The sequence below is a fragment of the Mustelus asterias genome, chromosome 14 (assembly GCF_964213995.1).
Source record: "Mustelus asterias chromosome 14, sMusAst1.hap1.1, whole genome shotgun sequence".
NCBI classification, from domain to species: domain Eukaryota; kingdom Metazoa; phylum Chordata; class Chondrichthyes; order Carcharhiniformes; family Triakidae; genus Mustelus; species Mustelus asterias.
Window position 1 is genome coordinate 83390307 of NC_135814.1, and position 17537 is coordinate 83407843.

At 44.9% G+C, this 17537-nt stretch overlaps 1 protein-coding gene across 1 annotated transcript; it reads left to right on the forward strand.

Annotated features, from left to right (window-relative positions):
• Positions 1-1250: 1250 nt before the first annotated feature.
• LOC144504078 (gamma-crystallin S-1-like) lies at positions 1251-5885 on the forward strand. Its single transcript, XM_078229243.1, has 3 exons — positions 1251-1259; positions 1351-1593; positions 5610-5885. The coding sequence occupies exons 1-3, from the start codon at positions 1251-1253 to the stop codon at positions 5883-5885; spliced, it is 528 nt and encodes a 175-aa protein (XP_078085369.1).
• The last annotated feature ends 11652 nt before the right edge of the window (positions 5886-17537 follow it).

The following is a 17537-nucleotide window of genomic DNA, read 5'->3' on the forward strand; positions in this document are numbered from 1 at the left end:
AATGAATAAATGTAAAGGAAATGGGCTCCCAGGGCCTCATCACTTGATAGCGAAAGAAAATTCTCCTCAACTCCCCTTTAATTATTTTGCTAATTACTTCAAAGCTGTGCCCTCTGGTTATTAACCTCTCTGTTAAATGGATGTTATCTACCTCAATTATTCTTTAGATTCAATTAAATTGACTCAGAAATCTTATCACCGTTCACGCCGGCAGGATTTTCCCGCTGCAGTGAACGGAGATTTGGCTGGGCTCCAAATTTGCTGAGCTCGTTGCATTGGGAGTGTGGCGTAAACGGCAAGTAAGATTGCACTCTCAGTCTCTGCTGCTGCAGCCTAACCAATCCTTTGTCATGGTTAAAATTCTCGACCATAGCAGCAGCTTCATAAACCTCCTTTCTGCCCTGTCTAGTTAGTCTGATCACCAATATTTGCATGCATAATCATCTAAGGTCGAGATGAACATAATGAAACAAAGGATAGATTCAACCAGAATTTTGGCAGTTTAGGGAAATAAATCTAGGCTGGGATTCTCTGACCTCTTTTGCCTCGCTGCCAGCGAGAATGGAGTACTTGATTCTCCATTCACTGCAGCGGGACTGGAGAATCCCAGCCGTGGGTGAGGGCGGAGAATTCTGGCCCTAATCTCCGAAACGCATGCTGATCATTCCTGATATCATGTGTGTTCTTTAACTGTCTAACTGTTTTTATAATTTTCCCAACTGTACATAATGTATGAACTGTCCCCTCCTTTCCGGGTTCATGCTTTGCTACATGGTTCAGTATCATGGTACTAGATTTGCCCTTGTTTTTGCAGCTAAATGATTAGAACAGCAAAAGCAACCTATGTTACAGTTGCTGTTCTTTGTCCCCAGTTTAATCAACTTGGGAGCCACACACTGCACTGTTTGAAATAGAATCGGGTGACTTTACTGAAATAATTATTTCAAAAGTAAAATTAGAACCCTGACACAGGGAAAATAAAGCACACATATTCTTTGTTTCTTTTTCACGTAACAATTAAAATGGCAGAAAAGCAAAAGGGAAAGAATTGTTGGTGGTACATTATATATTTCAGGTGTTTTCTACAGAGAGTGTGACATGGGTTTTGTTCATTTTTGCTGATTTTCAGTCCAGAAACATTATAATGACAAAGTGGAACCCAAAGCCACCTTTCTGTCCACTATATAAATACCAACCTGTGTGAAGCAGTGAAACATTCAGTCAGCTGCGAAACTAACCGTGAGCTCAAAATGGGAAAGGTAAGGTGAACTAGTACTTTGTTACGTTGCACTCATTTGCTAAACATCTCTTAGTTTCAGAAATTGATTCACGTTCGTGTGCTTTCCACAGATCATCTTTTATGAGGACAGGAACTTTCAGGGTCGGCACTATGAGTGCAGCACTGACTGTGCTGACCTCCATTCTTACTTCAGCCGCTGTAACTCCATCCGTGTCATGGGTGACTGGTGGGTGGTGTATGAGAGATCCAATTACATGGGATACCAGTATGTTCTGAGCAAGGGAGAATACCCTGAGTACCAGCGCTGGATGGGATTCAATGACAATGTTAGGTCATGTCGCTCCTACCCATATGTAAGTTAACAGTTTGATGTTTTGTGTCCATAGAAATGTAAGATGGAAAAGGCTGATTTGCCACTCGAAACGCTTCTGTCATTTAAGTAAATTACGGTTGCTCTGTTTCTAACCTTCATCTGGTTCTGGAACCTTTAATTCCTTGTCTAATAAAAGGCAATCAATCTCAATTTTGAAAATTTCAATTGCCCTAGAATAAACAACCTGTCTGACGATAGAGTTCTGGATTGCCACTATCCTTTTTGTGCTTTCTGATATCATCTGAGTGGCCCAGCTTTTCATGTTATAGCTGTATCTCCTGGTTCTGCATTTCCCTGTAAGAGTTTTAACAACACCAGGTTAAAACCTGGTTCAACCTGGTGTTGTTAAAACTCTTACTGTGTTTACCCCAGTCCAACGCCGGCATCTCCACATCACATCTGCATTTCCCACCAGAGGAACTACTTTTTCTCTATCCTATCAATTTATTTAATCATTTTGAAGTAAAGTTAAAGTTTATTTATTAGTCACAATGATCATAGAACCCTACAGTGCAGAAAGAGGCCATTCGGCCCATCGAGTCTGCACCGACCACAATCCCACTCAGGCCCTACCCCCATATCCCTACATATTTTACCCGCTAATCCCTCTAACCTACTCATCTCAGGACACTAAGGGGCAATTTTAGCATGGCCAATCAACCTAACCCGCACATCTTTGGACAAGTAAGGCTTACATTAACACTGCCAAGAAGTTACTGTGAAATTAAATTGTGTTAAACGCAACTTAATCTTCTATTCAACAAAATACCAGCCTAGTCTATGCAATCTACCCTTACAATTTAACCCTTTTAACCCTAACGTCATTCTATACTTCATTCACGGGGCAACACATTCTTTCTTCATTGTTGTGTCCAGATTTGAAGGCTGTACTTCAGATGGGGTCTCACCATAACTCTGTACAGCTGTGACACAATTCCCACCTTTTTGTACTCCAACCCTCTTGAGGCAAAGGTCAGTATTCAACTCCCCATGGGGAGACAGTGGTGTCACTGGGAAATTCAGAGGCCCAGACTAATGCTGTGTGGACATGGGTTTGTGGCAGCTGGTGGAATTTGAATTTCCTTCTAAGCCTCTCACCTGACTTGGAAAGGTTTTGCTGCCCCTTCACCGTTGCTGGGTCAAAATCTTGGAGCTCCCCCCCGAACAGCATTGTGGGTGTACCTACACCACATGGATGGTTCAAGAAGGCAACTCACCACCACTTTCTCAAGAGCAATTGGGAATGAGCAATTAAAATGCTGGCCTAACCAGCGACACCCACATCCCATAAAAAGAATTTTTAAAAAACTTCATCTGCCAAATTTCTGCTACTCAATTAACCTATTTGTATCCCTTTGCAGACTCTCTACCTCCTCTTGACAACTTACTTTCCTAGCTTGGTCTCATCGGCAAATTTAACTGCCACACATTCAGCCCCTTCAACTAAGTCATTGCTGTGGATTGTAAATCATTGAGGCCCAGCACTGATCCCTGTGGCACTCCACTGATTATAGTTTGCCAACATAAAAAATTACCATTTAGCCCTACTCTCTGCTTCCTGTTAGCTGGGGAAGAGAATTCCAAAGATTAGCAATCATCGGAGAGAAGAAATTCCTCCTTATCCCAATCTTTTTAAATCATACCCTGTAGGTCGAGATACCTCTACGAAGGAAAGCACTCTAGCCTGTTAAACCCCTCGGAAACCTTATGGGCGGCATGGTGACACACTGGTTAGCACTGCTGCCTCACAGCGCCTGGGACCCGGGTTTGATTTCCGCTTGGGTCACTGTCTATGTGGAGTTTGCACATTCTCCCCGTGTCTGCGTGGGTTTCCTCCGGGTGCTCTGGTTTCCTCCCATAATCCAAAGATGTGCAGGTTAGGTGGATTGGCCATGCTAAATTCTCCTTCAGTGTATCCGAACAGGTGCCGGAGTGTGGCGACAAGGGGATTTTCACAGTAACTTCATTGCAATGTGAATGTAGGCCTACTTGTGACTAATAAATAAACTTTAGATCACCTCTGCTTCTTCTGAGCTGCAATGAATATAGGCCCAATCTCTTCAAACTTTCCTCATTAGATAACCTCTTCATCCCAGTTTAGTCTCAGAGAATTGCCAGGGAGAGGGGTGGAAGTTAATAACTCGAGTACAGAGTTTGGACCAAGGACCAAAAACAATGGGCTGGATTTTCCATCTGCGCTCGCTCCAAAACCGGAAAATTCTGCCTGAGCTCAATGGACCTTTACGTGATCCGCCCCTGCCCACTAAGATTCCCATGGCAGGTGGGATGGGAAAATTCTGGATGATGGCTTTAGATTCTTCATATTTAATTGGAGGAAATTTCTACTTCTCTATTTCTGGACGTTTGATAAATAGTCTGATTGGGAAATAATCACCAGAATTTATCGCCCTGCCCACGATGGAATCGGAGCGGGTGTGGGGTGGTCAATAGAAACGTCCGTTGACCTTGGGCAGGATTTTCCGGTCTCGCATCGAGCAAGACCGTAAATTTCACCCAATCTCTAATTCATCAATTATTTTAATTTTTAAGAATTCATTGAGAGGATGTGGGTGTCACTCGCTAGGCCAGCATTTATTGCCCATCCTTAATTGACATTGAGGAGGTAGAAGTCATAGAAACCCTACAGTGCAGAAGGAGGCCATTCGGCCCATTGAGTCTGCATCGACCACAATCCCACATATTTACCCGCTAATCCCTCTAACCTACGCATCTCAGGGGCAATTTTTTTAACCTGGCCAATCAACCTAACCCGCACATCTTTGGACTGTGGGAGGAAACCGGAGCACCCGGAGGAAACCCACGCAAACACAAGGAGAATGTGCAAACTCCACACAGACAGTGACCCGAGCCGGGAATCGAACCCGGGACCCTGGAGCTGTGAAGCAGCAGTGCTAACCACTGTGCTACCGTGCCGCCCACGTAGGTAGGTAGGTGGTGGTGAGCTGCCTTCTTGAATCACCGTAATCCTGAATTTGTGACATTTATTTACCAACAGACTTGCAAAGGGAAACAATTTCTCCTTACTTGTTTGATTGAAATGTTCTTCATTAACATTCTCTACATCCTTTCCAGGGCCTTGATGTCTTTCATAAAATATGGTGTCCAGAATTGTACACTGCAGCTGAGACCAAACCAGAGATTTCTAAAGGTTTAACGTGACTATCTTGCTTTTTGTAGTCAATGCCTTAAAGTACAAAGCCTAGTATGCCACACACTTCCTTAAACGCTCACCATTTGCTGCACTACCAGAAGGCTTTGTGAATATGGTCCCTCTGTCTTTCCACACTCCCCTCTGAAATCCCACTTTGATTATATTGGCTAATCGAGTAGTTTCTCCCAAAGGGTGCAATCTTATCGGCCGTTCATGCCACACTCCCACTGCAGCGAAGTCGAAGAATTTGGAGGAAATCTGTTTCCTCTGTTTCTTTAATGCCATGTGCTGTAATTTTCCAAATTAGTTAGCTGTGTGTTTCTTCACCAAATGTCTTTTGACAGTTACCTGTGGAAATAATTCAGTCTGCCATGTCCTTGGAATGCCACATAGGTGCAAACCTATTTTTTTTCAGTAGTGGCAAAACCAGTAGATCAGAGAAACCAATCTTTTGTGTAGACCAACTGGAATTTCTCCAACATCTGGGGGAGTTTTCCCATCCTGCCCGCCGCGGGAATTGGAGCGGGCACGCAGCGGAACATGCACAGGTCCGTTGTCCTTGGGTGGGATTTTCCAGTTTTGGAGTGAGCACGGCCTGAAAATCCTGTTCATTGTTACTGTTTTCTTCAATAAAATTAATCAGGAGGTGCATGATGAACATAAGCATCTGTAGCATTCAACTGGTTAAGCAGATTTTATGAAATTGCTTTAACTTTGCTTTCATTATTAGTGGTATTATTTAAACCTACTAAACTCTCTCACATCTCGTCCTCCCTGAATGTATCATTACAAATGTGAGGTCTAATAGTATCTTTATCTCACAGTACCGAGGTGGAAACTACAGAATGAGGATTTATGAGAGGCCTGACTTTGGGGGACAGATGATGGAATTCATGGATGACTGTCCCTCTGTCTACGATCGTTTCCGTTACCGTGACATTCACTCCTGCCATGTGATGGAAGGTTACTGGATCTTTTATGAACAGCCCAACTACAGAGGCCGACAGTACTTCATGAGACCCGGTGAATACAGAAGATTCAGCAACTGGGGCGGCTACAGCTCAACTATCGGATCTTTCAGACGCATGAGGGACTTCTAGACTGCTGTAAAACATGATGTTATTCTTGCTGAAGTATTTGTGAACATTAATAAAATACCTTCACTTTGACTAAGAGCTATTTTAATTCATTTTGTTTTGCATTCACTTACAATCATCTATAAACTACAATATCCTCATCTGATTCTTGTCTGAGGAATGGGGAAATGACACAGAAAAGGAGTTGAGGCCAGCATGTCTGCATGTTCTCCTCATGTGTGCATGGGTTTCCTTCGGTTTTATCCCACACTTCAAAGATCAGCCATGATCATACTGAATGGCGGGGCAGGCTTGAAGGTCCTGGTGGCCTACTCCAGCTTCTATTCCTTGTCTTCTTCTGATGTTAAGTAGCGCATTTGTATCAGCGAATGAGTATCTTCAAACACAATATCAGATGATGTAGAAATACATAGATATTCTTTAAGTTGGTATCTTGCATTCTTAAATTGCAACCTTCTGGAACATAGTAACTTTGCTGCATTTGGAGAAAACATATTTCACACAGCAAAGTAGGAAATGACTAAATGCATTTTTAAAAATTAATTTTTCACAGTACATTGGTGGCAAGACCAGTATTTCATGCATTATTGGAGAGCACATTTCCACTCCATCTGATGAAGTAGCAGTGCTCCGAAAGCTTATGGTATTTGCTACCAAATAAACCTGTTGGACTTTAACCTGGTGTTGTGAGACTTCTTACTGTGTTCACCCCAGTCCAACGCCGGCATCTCCACATCATTATTGTATCAATACAGTGGTAAAATAGGCCTTAATGCCACAACTAAAATCTTATTGCCACTGAACGTCAGCGCCAAGCACTACTTTGACCAAAGCACTACTTTGACCTTAGGGGTGGCACGATGGCACAATGCTTAGCACTGCTGCCTCACAGCTCCAGGTACCTGAGTTCAATTCTGGCCTCAGGTAACTGTCTGCATGTTCTCCTCATGTGTGCATGGGTTTCCTTCGGTTTTATCCCACACTTCAAAGATATCCGTGTGAGCTGGATTGGCCATGCTAAATTGTCCCTTGTGTTAGGCAGATTAGCAGGGTAAATGTGTGGGATCTTGGGGATAGGACCTGTGTGAGATTGTTGTCGGTCAGGCTTGATGGGCTGAACAGTCGTTTCTGCACTAGAGGGATTCCATTAGATCCATGGGACATAGCCTTGTCAATTTTATGATGGATTTGCCTCTTTTTCCTATTTATCTGGTGACAAAGGGAGAGATAAAGGGTAAGGGATGAACACTAAGCCTTGGTCACATATATCTGAAAGTGCTAATACTCAAATATTGACAATTTTGACTAAAAGGATGCTCAATTTATGGGACACACTTATCATCATTTACCATCGACACATTTATCTACCAGACCCCTTTCCCACTGCATTTCATGAACTTCTGTTTTTTTTTTACATTTTTATATCCATTGTGTTGCAGTTTTGTCCACAAGAAAATGCTTTATTGTGTTCTATTTGGTCATTTTCTAAAGCTATCATATCTGTGTGACTATAATATCAATTATATGTGCATGACCATAATCTTCCACAGCATGTTTTGTGGAAAGTGCTGGCATTTCAGTTGGAAGGAACTGGTACAATATGATAACGTAATCCATGCTAAATCTAGACCAACCTCCTATTTAACAGCAACATCCAGCACAATATCAGAATTTCTTGCACCATGACAGGTCGTGAATGTAGCCCAATCCATCACGCAAACCCAGCCTCCCATCCATTGACTCTGTCTACACTTGCCCCTGCCTCGGCAAAGCAGCAGCATAATTAAGGACCCTACGCACCCCGGACATATTCTCTTCCACCTTCTTCCCTCTGGAAAAAGATACTAAATGTGAGGTCACGTACCAACCGACTCAAGAACAGCTTCTTCCCTGCTGCCATCAAACTTTTAAATGGACCAACCTTGCATTAAGTTGATCTTTCTCTACACCCTAGCTATGACTGTAACACTACATTCTGCACATTCTCGTTTCCTTCCCTATGAACAGTATGCTCTGTCTGTATAGCGTGCAAGAAACAACACTTTTCACTGTATGCTAATACATGTGACAATGATAAATCAAATCAAAAAATGGATATTCTTTAAGTTGACATCTTGCATCCTTAAATTACAAGCTTCTGGAACATACTAACTTACTCTGCTTCATCCGGGGAAATGGTTTTGTGGAAGAAAACACATTTCACACAGCAAAGTAAGAAATGAAAGTAAACGTTGTGAGTTTATTTGTTAGTGTCACATGTAGGCTTACATTAACATTGCAATGAAGTTACTGTGAAAATCCTCTAGTTGCCACACTCCGCCACCTGTTCGGGTACACTGAGAGAGAATTTAGCATGGCCAATGCACTTAACCAGCATGTTTTTCAGACTGGGAGGAAATTGGAGCACCTGGAGGAAACACACAAAGACACGGAGAGAATGTGCAAACTCCACATAGACAGTGACCCAAGCGGGGAATCGAACTCTGGTCCCTGGTGCTATGAGGCAGCAGTGCTAACCACTGTGCCACTGTGTCAAAGTCAAAATGAATGTCAATGTCAAAGTGCAATCTTTTTATTCATCGCTTGGATGTTTATTCATTTGGATCCAGATAGATTAATTGATCTTGAGATTTCTGCTGAATGTGTGAAAGTGGTTTGATCATCTTATTTATTTAGGGAGAGCATGATGTTCCTCAGCAACATTTGCATTCCCCTATTGTATGATTCATTGGAACGGGGAGTAGCTGGGGGTCGTGATGTACATAAGTATCACCAGTGGAAAATAGCAGCAGGACTTTGCCATTGACCCTGTTTCATCATTCAGTAAGATTATGGCTGGTCTCTATTCTAACTCCTTCTTCCCCTTGGTTTCATAACCCTAAATAGTCTTGGCTAAGAAAAATCTATCCTGTTGCAGGTTTTGATGTCAGCTTTCCCATTGATCACAACTTTACCCTTTAAGTAGCCAGTCCAAGTCATGGAGTTCTCTTAAACAGGATGGCACGGTGGCGCAGTGGTTAGCACTGTTGCCTCACAGCGCCAGAGACCCGGGTTTGATTCATGGCTTGGGTCACTATCGTGCGGAGTCTGCACGTTCTCCCTGTGTCTGTGTGGGTTTCCTCCGGGTGCTTTGGTTTTCTCCCACAGTTGAAAGACATGCTGGTTAGGTGCACTGGCCATGCCAAATTGCTAGCTAGGGTAAATGCATGGAGTTATCGGAATAGGGCCTGGATGGGATTGTGATCGGTGGAGACTTGCTGGGCCGAAGGGCCTCCTTCTGTACGTTAGGATTCTATTCTATGATTAAACGGACCCTGGAGAATCATAGTCGCAGTCTGTAATTAGTCAGAGTGCAAGGTTCAGAAATACACAAGCAATTATAGTTTCAAATTTAGTTATAAGTAATACACCAATCACGTTTTCGGAGTTATCTCTATCCACTCAAAGTTATTGATTGAGGTTACATCATTCAGATATTAAAACCTATCGCAATCACCTTACACTTGCTTAATTATAATATCCAATCAGCGTGAAGACTTAATCCATTGTTGCAAGTTATTATTGTTCCAGCTTGTGTATGGGGGTCTGTATATCACTTCCCTTTTCTAGTTACAGATGTCTGATTTAATGAATTTTCTCAGACTAATGGCCTTGGTGCTTATCTGTGAAGACTCATATAAGAAGACCTTTCTTCATAGTAGCTTATTTATTTTAAACTTGTGTGATTATTAATCCTTTCAAATCCATTCCAATTTTAAAATTCATTTGATGAGAGATTTTTCCATACTTTGACACTGGATGCACAAGGAGTATTTCCTAACTCCTCCTGAACAGCTTGGCTCGATTTTAAAAACAAAGTTCCCAAACGCTGAAACTCCGACATATTCCAAAGAGTGGGAGGAGGATTTTTAAAAAATATTCAGTTGTGGGACCTGGCCGTCGCTGGCTGGCCAGCATTTATTGCCCATCCCTAGTTGCCCTTGAGAAGGTGGTGGTGAGCTGCCTTCTTGAATCGCTGCAGTCACATGTGCTGTGGGATGACCCACAATGACGTTTGGGAGGGAATTTGAGGATTTTGACTCAGCAACCGCGAAGGAATGGCGATGTATTTCCAAGTCAGGATGATGAGTGGCTTGGAGGGGAACTTGCAGGTGGCGGTGTTCCCATGTATTCACTGCCCTTGTCCTTCTAGATGGAAGCGGTCGTGGGTTTGGAAGGTGTTGTCGAAGGATCTTTAGTGAATCCCTGTAGTGCAATCTGACAGGAGTGAAGAGCTTTGACCTGATTTGTTGGGTTTGGTATTGCTTGATTACGCCTATAGCTTCTTCCACTGGTTGCCATCCATGTTTTATATTTTCACCATAAAATGCATTGTAACAACTTGCCAAAGCTCCTTCCAAAACATCAGCCCAACCCTCACAGTCAATGTGTGTGATGTGGCTTATGCCAGAAGTTTCAGAAATTACTGACATTTTTGACGTTTTGGGCTTCCAAAGCTCAATGTTTTCATTGGACAGGAGGAAGAGAAAATGAGCAGAAGCAGGTAAAAGTGGCTAAGGAGGCCGGCAGCAAGAATGGTGCTCTGAGATGGCCCAAGAAGCTATGAACTAATCAGGGTAGGAAAGTTTAGTTTATTTATTAGTGCCACATGTCAGCTTACATTAACACTGCAATGAAGTCATTGTGAAAATCCCCCAGTCGCCACACTCCGACGCCTGTTTGGGCACACTGAGGGAGAATTTAGCATGACCAATGTACCTAACCAGCATGTCTTTCGAGCTGTGGGAGGAAACTGGAGCACCTGGAGGAAACCCACGCAGACACAGGAAGAATGTGCAGACTCTGCACAGACAGTGACCCAAGCTGGGAATCGAACGCGGGTCCCTGGTGCTGTGAGGCAGCAGTGCTGATCACTGTGCCACCGTGCCTGGCATGGCATATGCAATGATATCCTGATGTAAGCTAACCCTCAACTAGCCACCTCTCTGCCTTCCCCTAAGTCTCCTGCACACATCCCTTTCTGTCTAGGCACCTCTCGACATCTCTGTCTGAGCTGCCAACTCTGAATGCAATGTTACACATACCCATCACAAAGGCTCTCTATTGATGCTGCCCTTTTATAATGTTTAAAAGCCCATGTCTCAAATGCATTTGTCTGTTATTTCCTCTTCTTGCAGGAGGAACGAGCACAGAACAATAGGGAAAGGCAGAGAATTGAAGGTGATCCTCCAGTCATTTCCACTTTGACCAGTGCAGAAGAGGGAGGCGCAGCTAAGCCAGGTCCCTGCATGCCAGACCATTAGATGTGGAAAGATGGGGATATATCCAGCGATATGGTGACAGAATTAAATATCACACAGTGAAGTGGCATACCACACTCTCTCATTTTGATTTGATATCAGCAGCCGCTGAAATCAAATAACGTTTGCTGTAAGGAGTAAGAACACGCTCACCTTGTCAGTTCTAATTAAAATTGTTTACCCCCCCGCCCACCCCACCTAGCCCTTCAAATGTTCCTCAATTAATGGTGAAAGAGCAGAAGGAAAACTCTTCAGAGAAGGTTTGCTCACTCCAGGTAAACGCCGCCAAAAGAACTCATGTGCACCATCCACCAGCTCCGATAGACAGACCTTGCTGGGACTGGGAAGACAAGTTGTTGGGTTGTTGCATGTTGTCTCATATTTCACAAGTGAGGAAGAGCAGATGGTGGAGTCAGAGGAAGCAGAGGAAGCAGTGTAGAGTCTGTTTTGGAGGGTGGGGAATGCTTCAATCTGCTTTTCTGAATGCAGTTTTCCTAGTTTGTATTTGTTCAAGTCATGTGAGCATCAATGGCAAAGACAACATTAGCTCATTGATGACTGCCATTGAGAAATTACTGGTGATTTGCATTCTTTAACTCCAGCAATGCACCTGGTGTAGCTACACCCAAAGTGCTGTTAGGAAGAAAGATTCTGGTGTTTGACTCAGCAACAGTGAAGGAACGGGACTGTGGATGGTGTGTGGCATGGAGGGGAACTTGCACATTGTGGTGTTCCCATGTATCTTTTCTTTAATTTGTACATGGGATGTGGGCACGTTGGCTAGGCTAGCACTTTTTGCCCATCCCTAATTGTCCTTGAGAAGGTTCTGGTGAGTTGCCTTCTTGAACTGTAGATATACCCACAGTGCTGTTAGGGAGTTCCAGGATTTTGACCCGTCCAGGGTGAAGGAGCAGTGTTAATTTCTATGTTTCTATGTATATTTCCAAGTCAGGAGAGTGTGTAGCTTGGAGACAACTTGGAATTTGTGGTGTTTCCAGCCATCGTTAGCCCTGGTCCTTCTCGGTGGTAGAGTCTTGTTGAGTTGCTGCATTGCATCTTGTAGATGGGACACATGGTTGTCACTGTGGTGGTGGAGGGAGTAAATGTTTAAGCTGGTGGATGGGGTGCCGATCAAGCGGCTGCTTTGAGTGTTTTGCAGCTGCACCCATCCAAGCAAGTGCAGAATATTCCATCACACTCCTGACTTGGTATGTGTGTTACTCTCAACTTATAGGCCGAGCTGAATGTGGTCCAGGTCTTGCTGCATATGACACAGACTGGTTCAGTATCTGAAGGGTCGTAAATGGTGCTGGTCATTGTGTAACCATCAATGAACATCCCCTCTTCTGACCTTATGGTGCAGGGAGGGTCATTGATGAAGCAGCTGAAGATGGTTGGGCCTAGGACACTATCCTGAGGAACTCCTTCTCCTTCTGCTGAACGTCATCAGATAAAGGAAGGATAAAAATTTGTTATTGAACAAGGGGATGTTCATTGGTGAGTTACACAATGTTTGGTAATTGTTAAGTTTCCACACAATTTAGGAACCACGTGAATATTATGGGGGGAATTCTCCCGTCCCACCCACCATGGGAATTGAGTGGGCGGGGACGGATCACGCAAAGGCCCATTGACCTTGGTTGGGATTCTCCGATTTTGGGGCGAGCGCGGCCAGAGAATCCCATCCTACTTGTTTGCACCGTACTTGCACTTTGTCTGTTTTTGCCTGTTGCCTGGCAGGAGGCTTTCACATTTACAGAATACTGAGAGACTTAGATTGAGTGGACATGAAGAGGATATTTCCGCTAGTGGGAGAGACCAGAACTCGAGGGCACAACCTCAGCGTGACGGACGCTCCTTTAAAACTGAGATGAGGAGGAATTTCTTCAGACACAGGGTGGCGAATCTGTGGAACTCATTGCTACAGAGGGCTGTGGAGGTCAGATTAGTGAGCGTCTTTAAGACAGAGATAAATAGGTTCTTTATTAATAAGGGGATCAAAGGTTATGGGGAGAAGGCAGGAGAATGGGGATGAGGATCATATCAGCCATGATTGAATGGTGAAGCAGACTTGATGGGCTGAATGGCCTAATTCTGCTCTTATCTTATGGTCTAAATGCTAAGACAGACTGAAAGCTAAGCAATGTGTGTGTGTGTGTGTGTGTGTATGTGGGTGTGTGTGTGTGTGTGTGTGCGGGTGTGTGTGTGTGCGGGTGTGTGTGTATCGGATGCTCTGTCAATTGTTGGCCCATTTATTGTTGGTAGGGGATTCGGAAAGTGGTTTTAACATCTGGTTTCCAGATGGCTGTGCAGGTATGTCCCAACTGAATCTTCCTTTATGAGGGTATGCTGGGTAGTAACATGCTGAGTTGCTGGTGCCAAGGCTGCACCACATTCCTGTTCCTCTGCCTCCTCCTCATTCTCTCCCTGTTTCTCCTCCTCCTCTGAACATGCAGGGCCATCTGCGCTTTGCCCCTCATAGAAGTCCAATTCTCATTCCTGTGCCGTGTTGTTCAGAGTACAGCAAAACTACATGCCAAGAAGATGTGTTATTGAGGAGTTGCTGTCTGAATAACAGTGCAGGAATACTGTGATCTTTTTCGAGACTTTTGCTGGTGTGATATGGAAGGCACCTCCGTATCTGGCAAGGCCCTTCAACATGCTAATTGCTTGCTCTACGACACATCGTGTTAACATATCATATTGATCTGGTGTTCTTTGACTGCATTTTTTGGCCTCCTCATTGTTGTCAGCAGCCATGATTTACAGAGATAACCTTTGTTTCTAAACAGCCAGTGAGTAAGACCATAAGACATAGGAGCAGAAGTAGGCCATTCGGTACATCACGTCTGCTCTGCCATTCAATGAAATCATGACTGATCTGTGATAATCGTCTACTCTACTTTCCTGCCTTATCCCCATAATCCTTGATTCCCTGACTGATTAAAAATCTGTCTATTGTTACGACCCTGGCCAGAAACTCCAAGATGTTTTATGAAATTATCCTAGATCATAAGTTTTACATTTGATTTTGGCATGGGTGAGCACAAGATGTTTCACTCCAGGTATGATTCAAGTGGCTCACTAGGAAGCTTTTACTAAACAAAGTTCATTTACTAAACAAAGTTCATTGGACACAACTATACCCTTAACACCACAAACCACTCTCACCATCTCCCAGGCTCGAAAAGAAGCAGACACTCCAGGAAGCGTGGAAAACGTGCAGGCCTGCAGATGAGAGTGAAACAACGCGATCCCAAGGCCCCCCTCCCCAGCTTACTGCTTGCAAATGACCAGTCTCTGGAGAACAAGAGAGACGAACTTAGAGCCGGTCTCACTTTCCAAAGAGAACTGAGGGACTGCTGTGTAAACTGTTTCACGGGGACGTGGCTCACTCCTGCTTCACCGGACAGTGACCTACAACCAGAGCGCTTCTCAATCCATCGAATGGACCGTACAGCAGCCTCAGGCAAGGCTAGGGGAGGTGGGGTCTGCTTCCTAATCAACACCTTGTGGTGCCTAGATATAGCAACACTGGCAACTTTCTGCTCACTAGACCTAGAATACCTGACGCTAAAATGCCGCCCCTACTACCTTCTGCAGGAGTTCACCTTCGTTACCCTGATGGCAGTTTACATCCCACACCAGGCGGACATGAAGATCGCACTGGACGAAATATACACCACTACGAATAGCCTTGAGATGAAACATCCCGACGCCTTGTTCATTGTGGCTGGGGACTTCAATCAGGCCAAGCTCAAGAGCGTACTACCAAGTTACCACCAACATGTCTCCTGTTCCACCAGAGGCCCAAACATCCTCGACAACTGCTACACAAATATCAAACATGCCTACCGCTCTATCGCCCGCCCACACTTTGGCAAATCAGACCACAAGGCTGTGCTCCTGCTCCCGGCTTACAAGCAAAAACTGAAGCAGGAGAATCCATTAAAGAGAGTCGTGCAATGTTGATCTGAGGAATCGGATGATCTCCTACGGGGCTGCTTGGAGTCAGTGGACTGGTCAGTATTTAAAAACTCTGCGACCAGCCTGAACGAGTACGTCACTACAGTAACTGACTTCATTAGTAAGTGCGTAGAAGACTGTGTGCCAAAGAAGTAAATCCGTGTGTTCCCCAACCGGAAACCATGGATGAACAGGGATATCCGCTGCTTGCTGAAGTCCAGGTCTGAGGCGTTCAAGTCAGGTGACACTGACCTATACAAGAAATGATGTGGAGATGCCGGCATTGGACTGGGGTAAACACAGTAAGAAGTCTCGCAACATCAGGTTAAAGTCCAACAGGTTTATCTGACAGCACAAGCTTTCGGAGCGCTGCCCCTTCATCAGGTGAGTGAGGACTTGTGTTCACAAACAGGGCATATACAGACACAAACTCAATTTACAAGATAATGGTTGGAATGCGAGTCTTTACAGGTAATCAAGTCTTAAAGGTACAGACAATGTGAGTGGAGAGAGGGCCAAGCACAAGTTAAAGAGATGTGTGAATTGTCTCCAGCCAGGACAGTTAGTGAGATTTTGCAAGCCCAGGCAAGTCATGGGGGTTACAGATAGTGTGACATGAACCCAAGATCCCGGTTTAGGCCGTCCTCATGTCTGCGGAACTTGGCTATCAGTTTCTGCTCAGCGATTCTGCGTTGTCATGTGTCATGACGGCCACCTTGGAGAACGCTTACCCGAAGATCAGAGGCTGAATGCCCGTGACTGCTGAAGTGTTCCCTGACAGGAAGGGAACAATCCTGGTGATTGTCAAGCGGTGTTCATTCATCCGTTGTCGTGGCGTCTGCATGGTCTCCCCAGTGTACCATTGTCATGTCACGAGGTATGGTACATTGGGGAGACCATGCAGACTCTACGACAACGGATGAATGAATATCGCTCGACAATCACCAAGCAGGAGTGTTCTCTTCCTGTTGGGGAGCACTTCAGCAGTCACGGGCATTCAGCCTCTGATCTTCGGGTAAGCGTTCTCCAAGGCAGCCTTCATGACACACGACAACACAGAGTCACTGAGCAGAGACTGATAGCCAAGTTCCGCACACATGAGGATGGCCTCAACCGGGATCTTGGGTTCATGTCACACTATCTGTAACCCCCACGACTTGCCTGGGCTTGCAAAATCTCACTAACTGTCCTGGCTGGAGACAATACACAGCTCTTTAACTTGTGCTTGGCCCTCTCTCCACTCACATTGTCTGTACCTTTAAGACTTGATTACCTGTAAAGACTCGCATTCCAACCATTATCTTGTAAATTGAGTTTGTGTCTGTATATGCCCTGTTTGTGAACACAAGTCCTCACTCACCCGATGAAGGAGCAGCGCTCCGAAAGCTTGTGCTGCCAAATAAACCTGTTGGACTTTAACCTGGTGTTGTGAGACTTCTTACTGTGCTATACAAGAAAGACAGATAGGATCTAAGGACATCCGTCAAAGATGCCAAAAGACAATACCGGATCAAGCTAGAGTGCCAGGCCAGCCACACCGACCCTCGCTGACTATGGCAAGATCTGCAAGACATAGCAGGTTACAAAATGAAGGGCATGTAAAATCGCCGGCTCCAACGCACCCCTCCCTGATGAGCTCAATGCATTCTACGCCCGCTTTGAGCAAGAGGTCAGCGAGAGAGTGCCCTCCACCCTGGAAGCTCTGGATGAACCTGTCTCTGGGGTCACCATTGCAGATGTCAGAGCAGCTTTCTCGAAGGTCAACCCATGGAAAGCAACTGGCCCGGATGGGGTACCCGGACAAGCACTCAGATCCTGGGTGGATCAGCTGGCGAGGGTATTCACAGACATCTTCAACCCCTCTCTACAACAATCTGAGGTCCCTATCTGCTTCAAAACGATGACCATCATCCCAGTACCTAAGAAAAACCAAGCAGTGTGTCTTAATGACTATTGGCCGGTGGCTCTGACATCCATCATTATGAAGTGCTTCGAAAGGCTAGTCATGGCACGAATCAATTCCAGCCTCCCGGACCACCTGGATCCACTACAGTTTGCCTACTGCCGCAACAGGTCCACAGCAGACGCCATTTCCCTGGCTCTGTACTCAACCCTGGAGCACCTAGATAACAAGGACACCTATGTCAGACTCCTATTTATTGACTACAGCTCAGCCTTCAACACCATTATTCCCATGAAACTCATCTCCAAACTCCATGGCCTGGGCCTCGGCACCTCCCCCTGCGACTGGATCCTGAACTTTCTAACTCACAGACCACAATCAGTAAGGATTGGCAACAACACCTCCTCCACGATCATCCTCAACACCGGTGCCCCACAAGGCTGTGTTCTCAGCCCCCAACTGAACTCCTTTAACACCTATGACTGT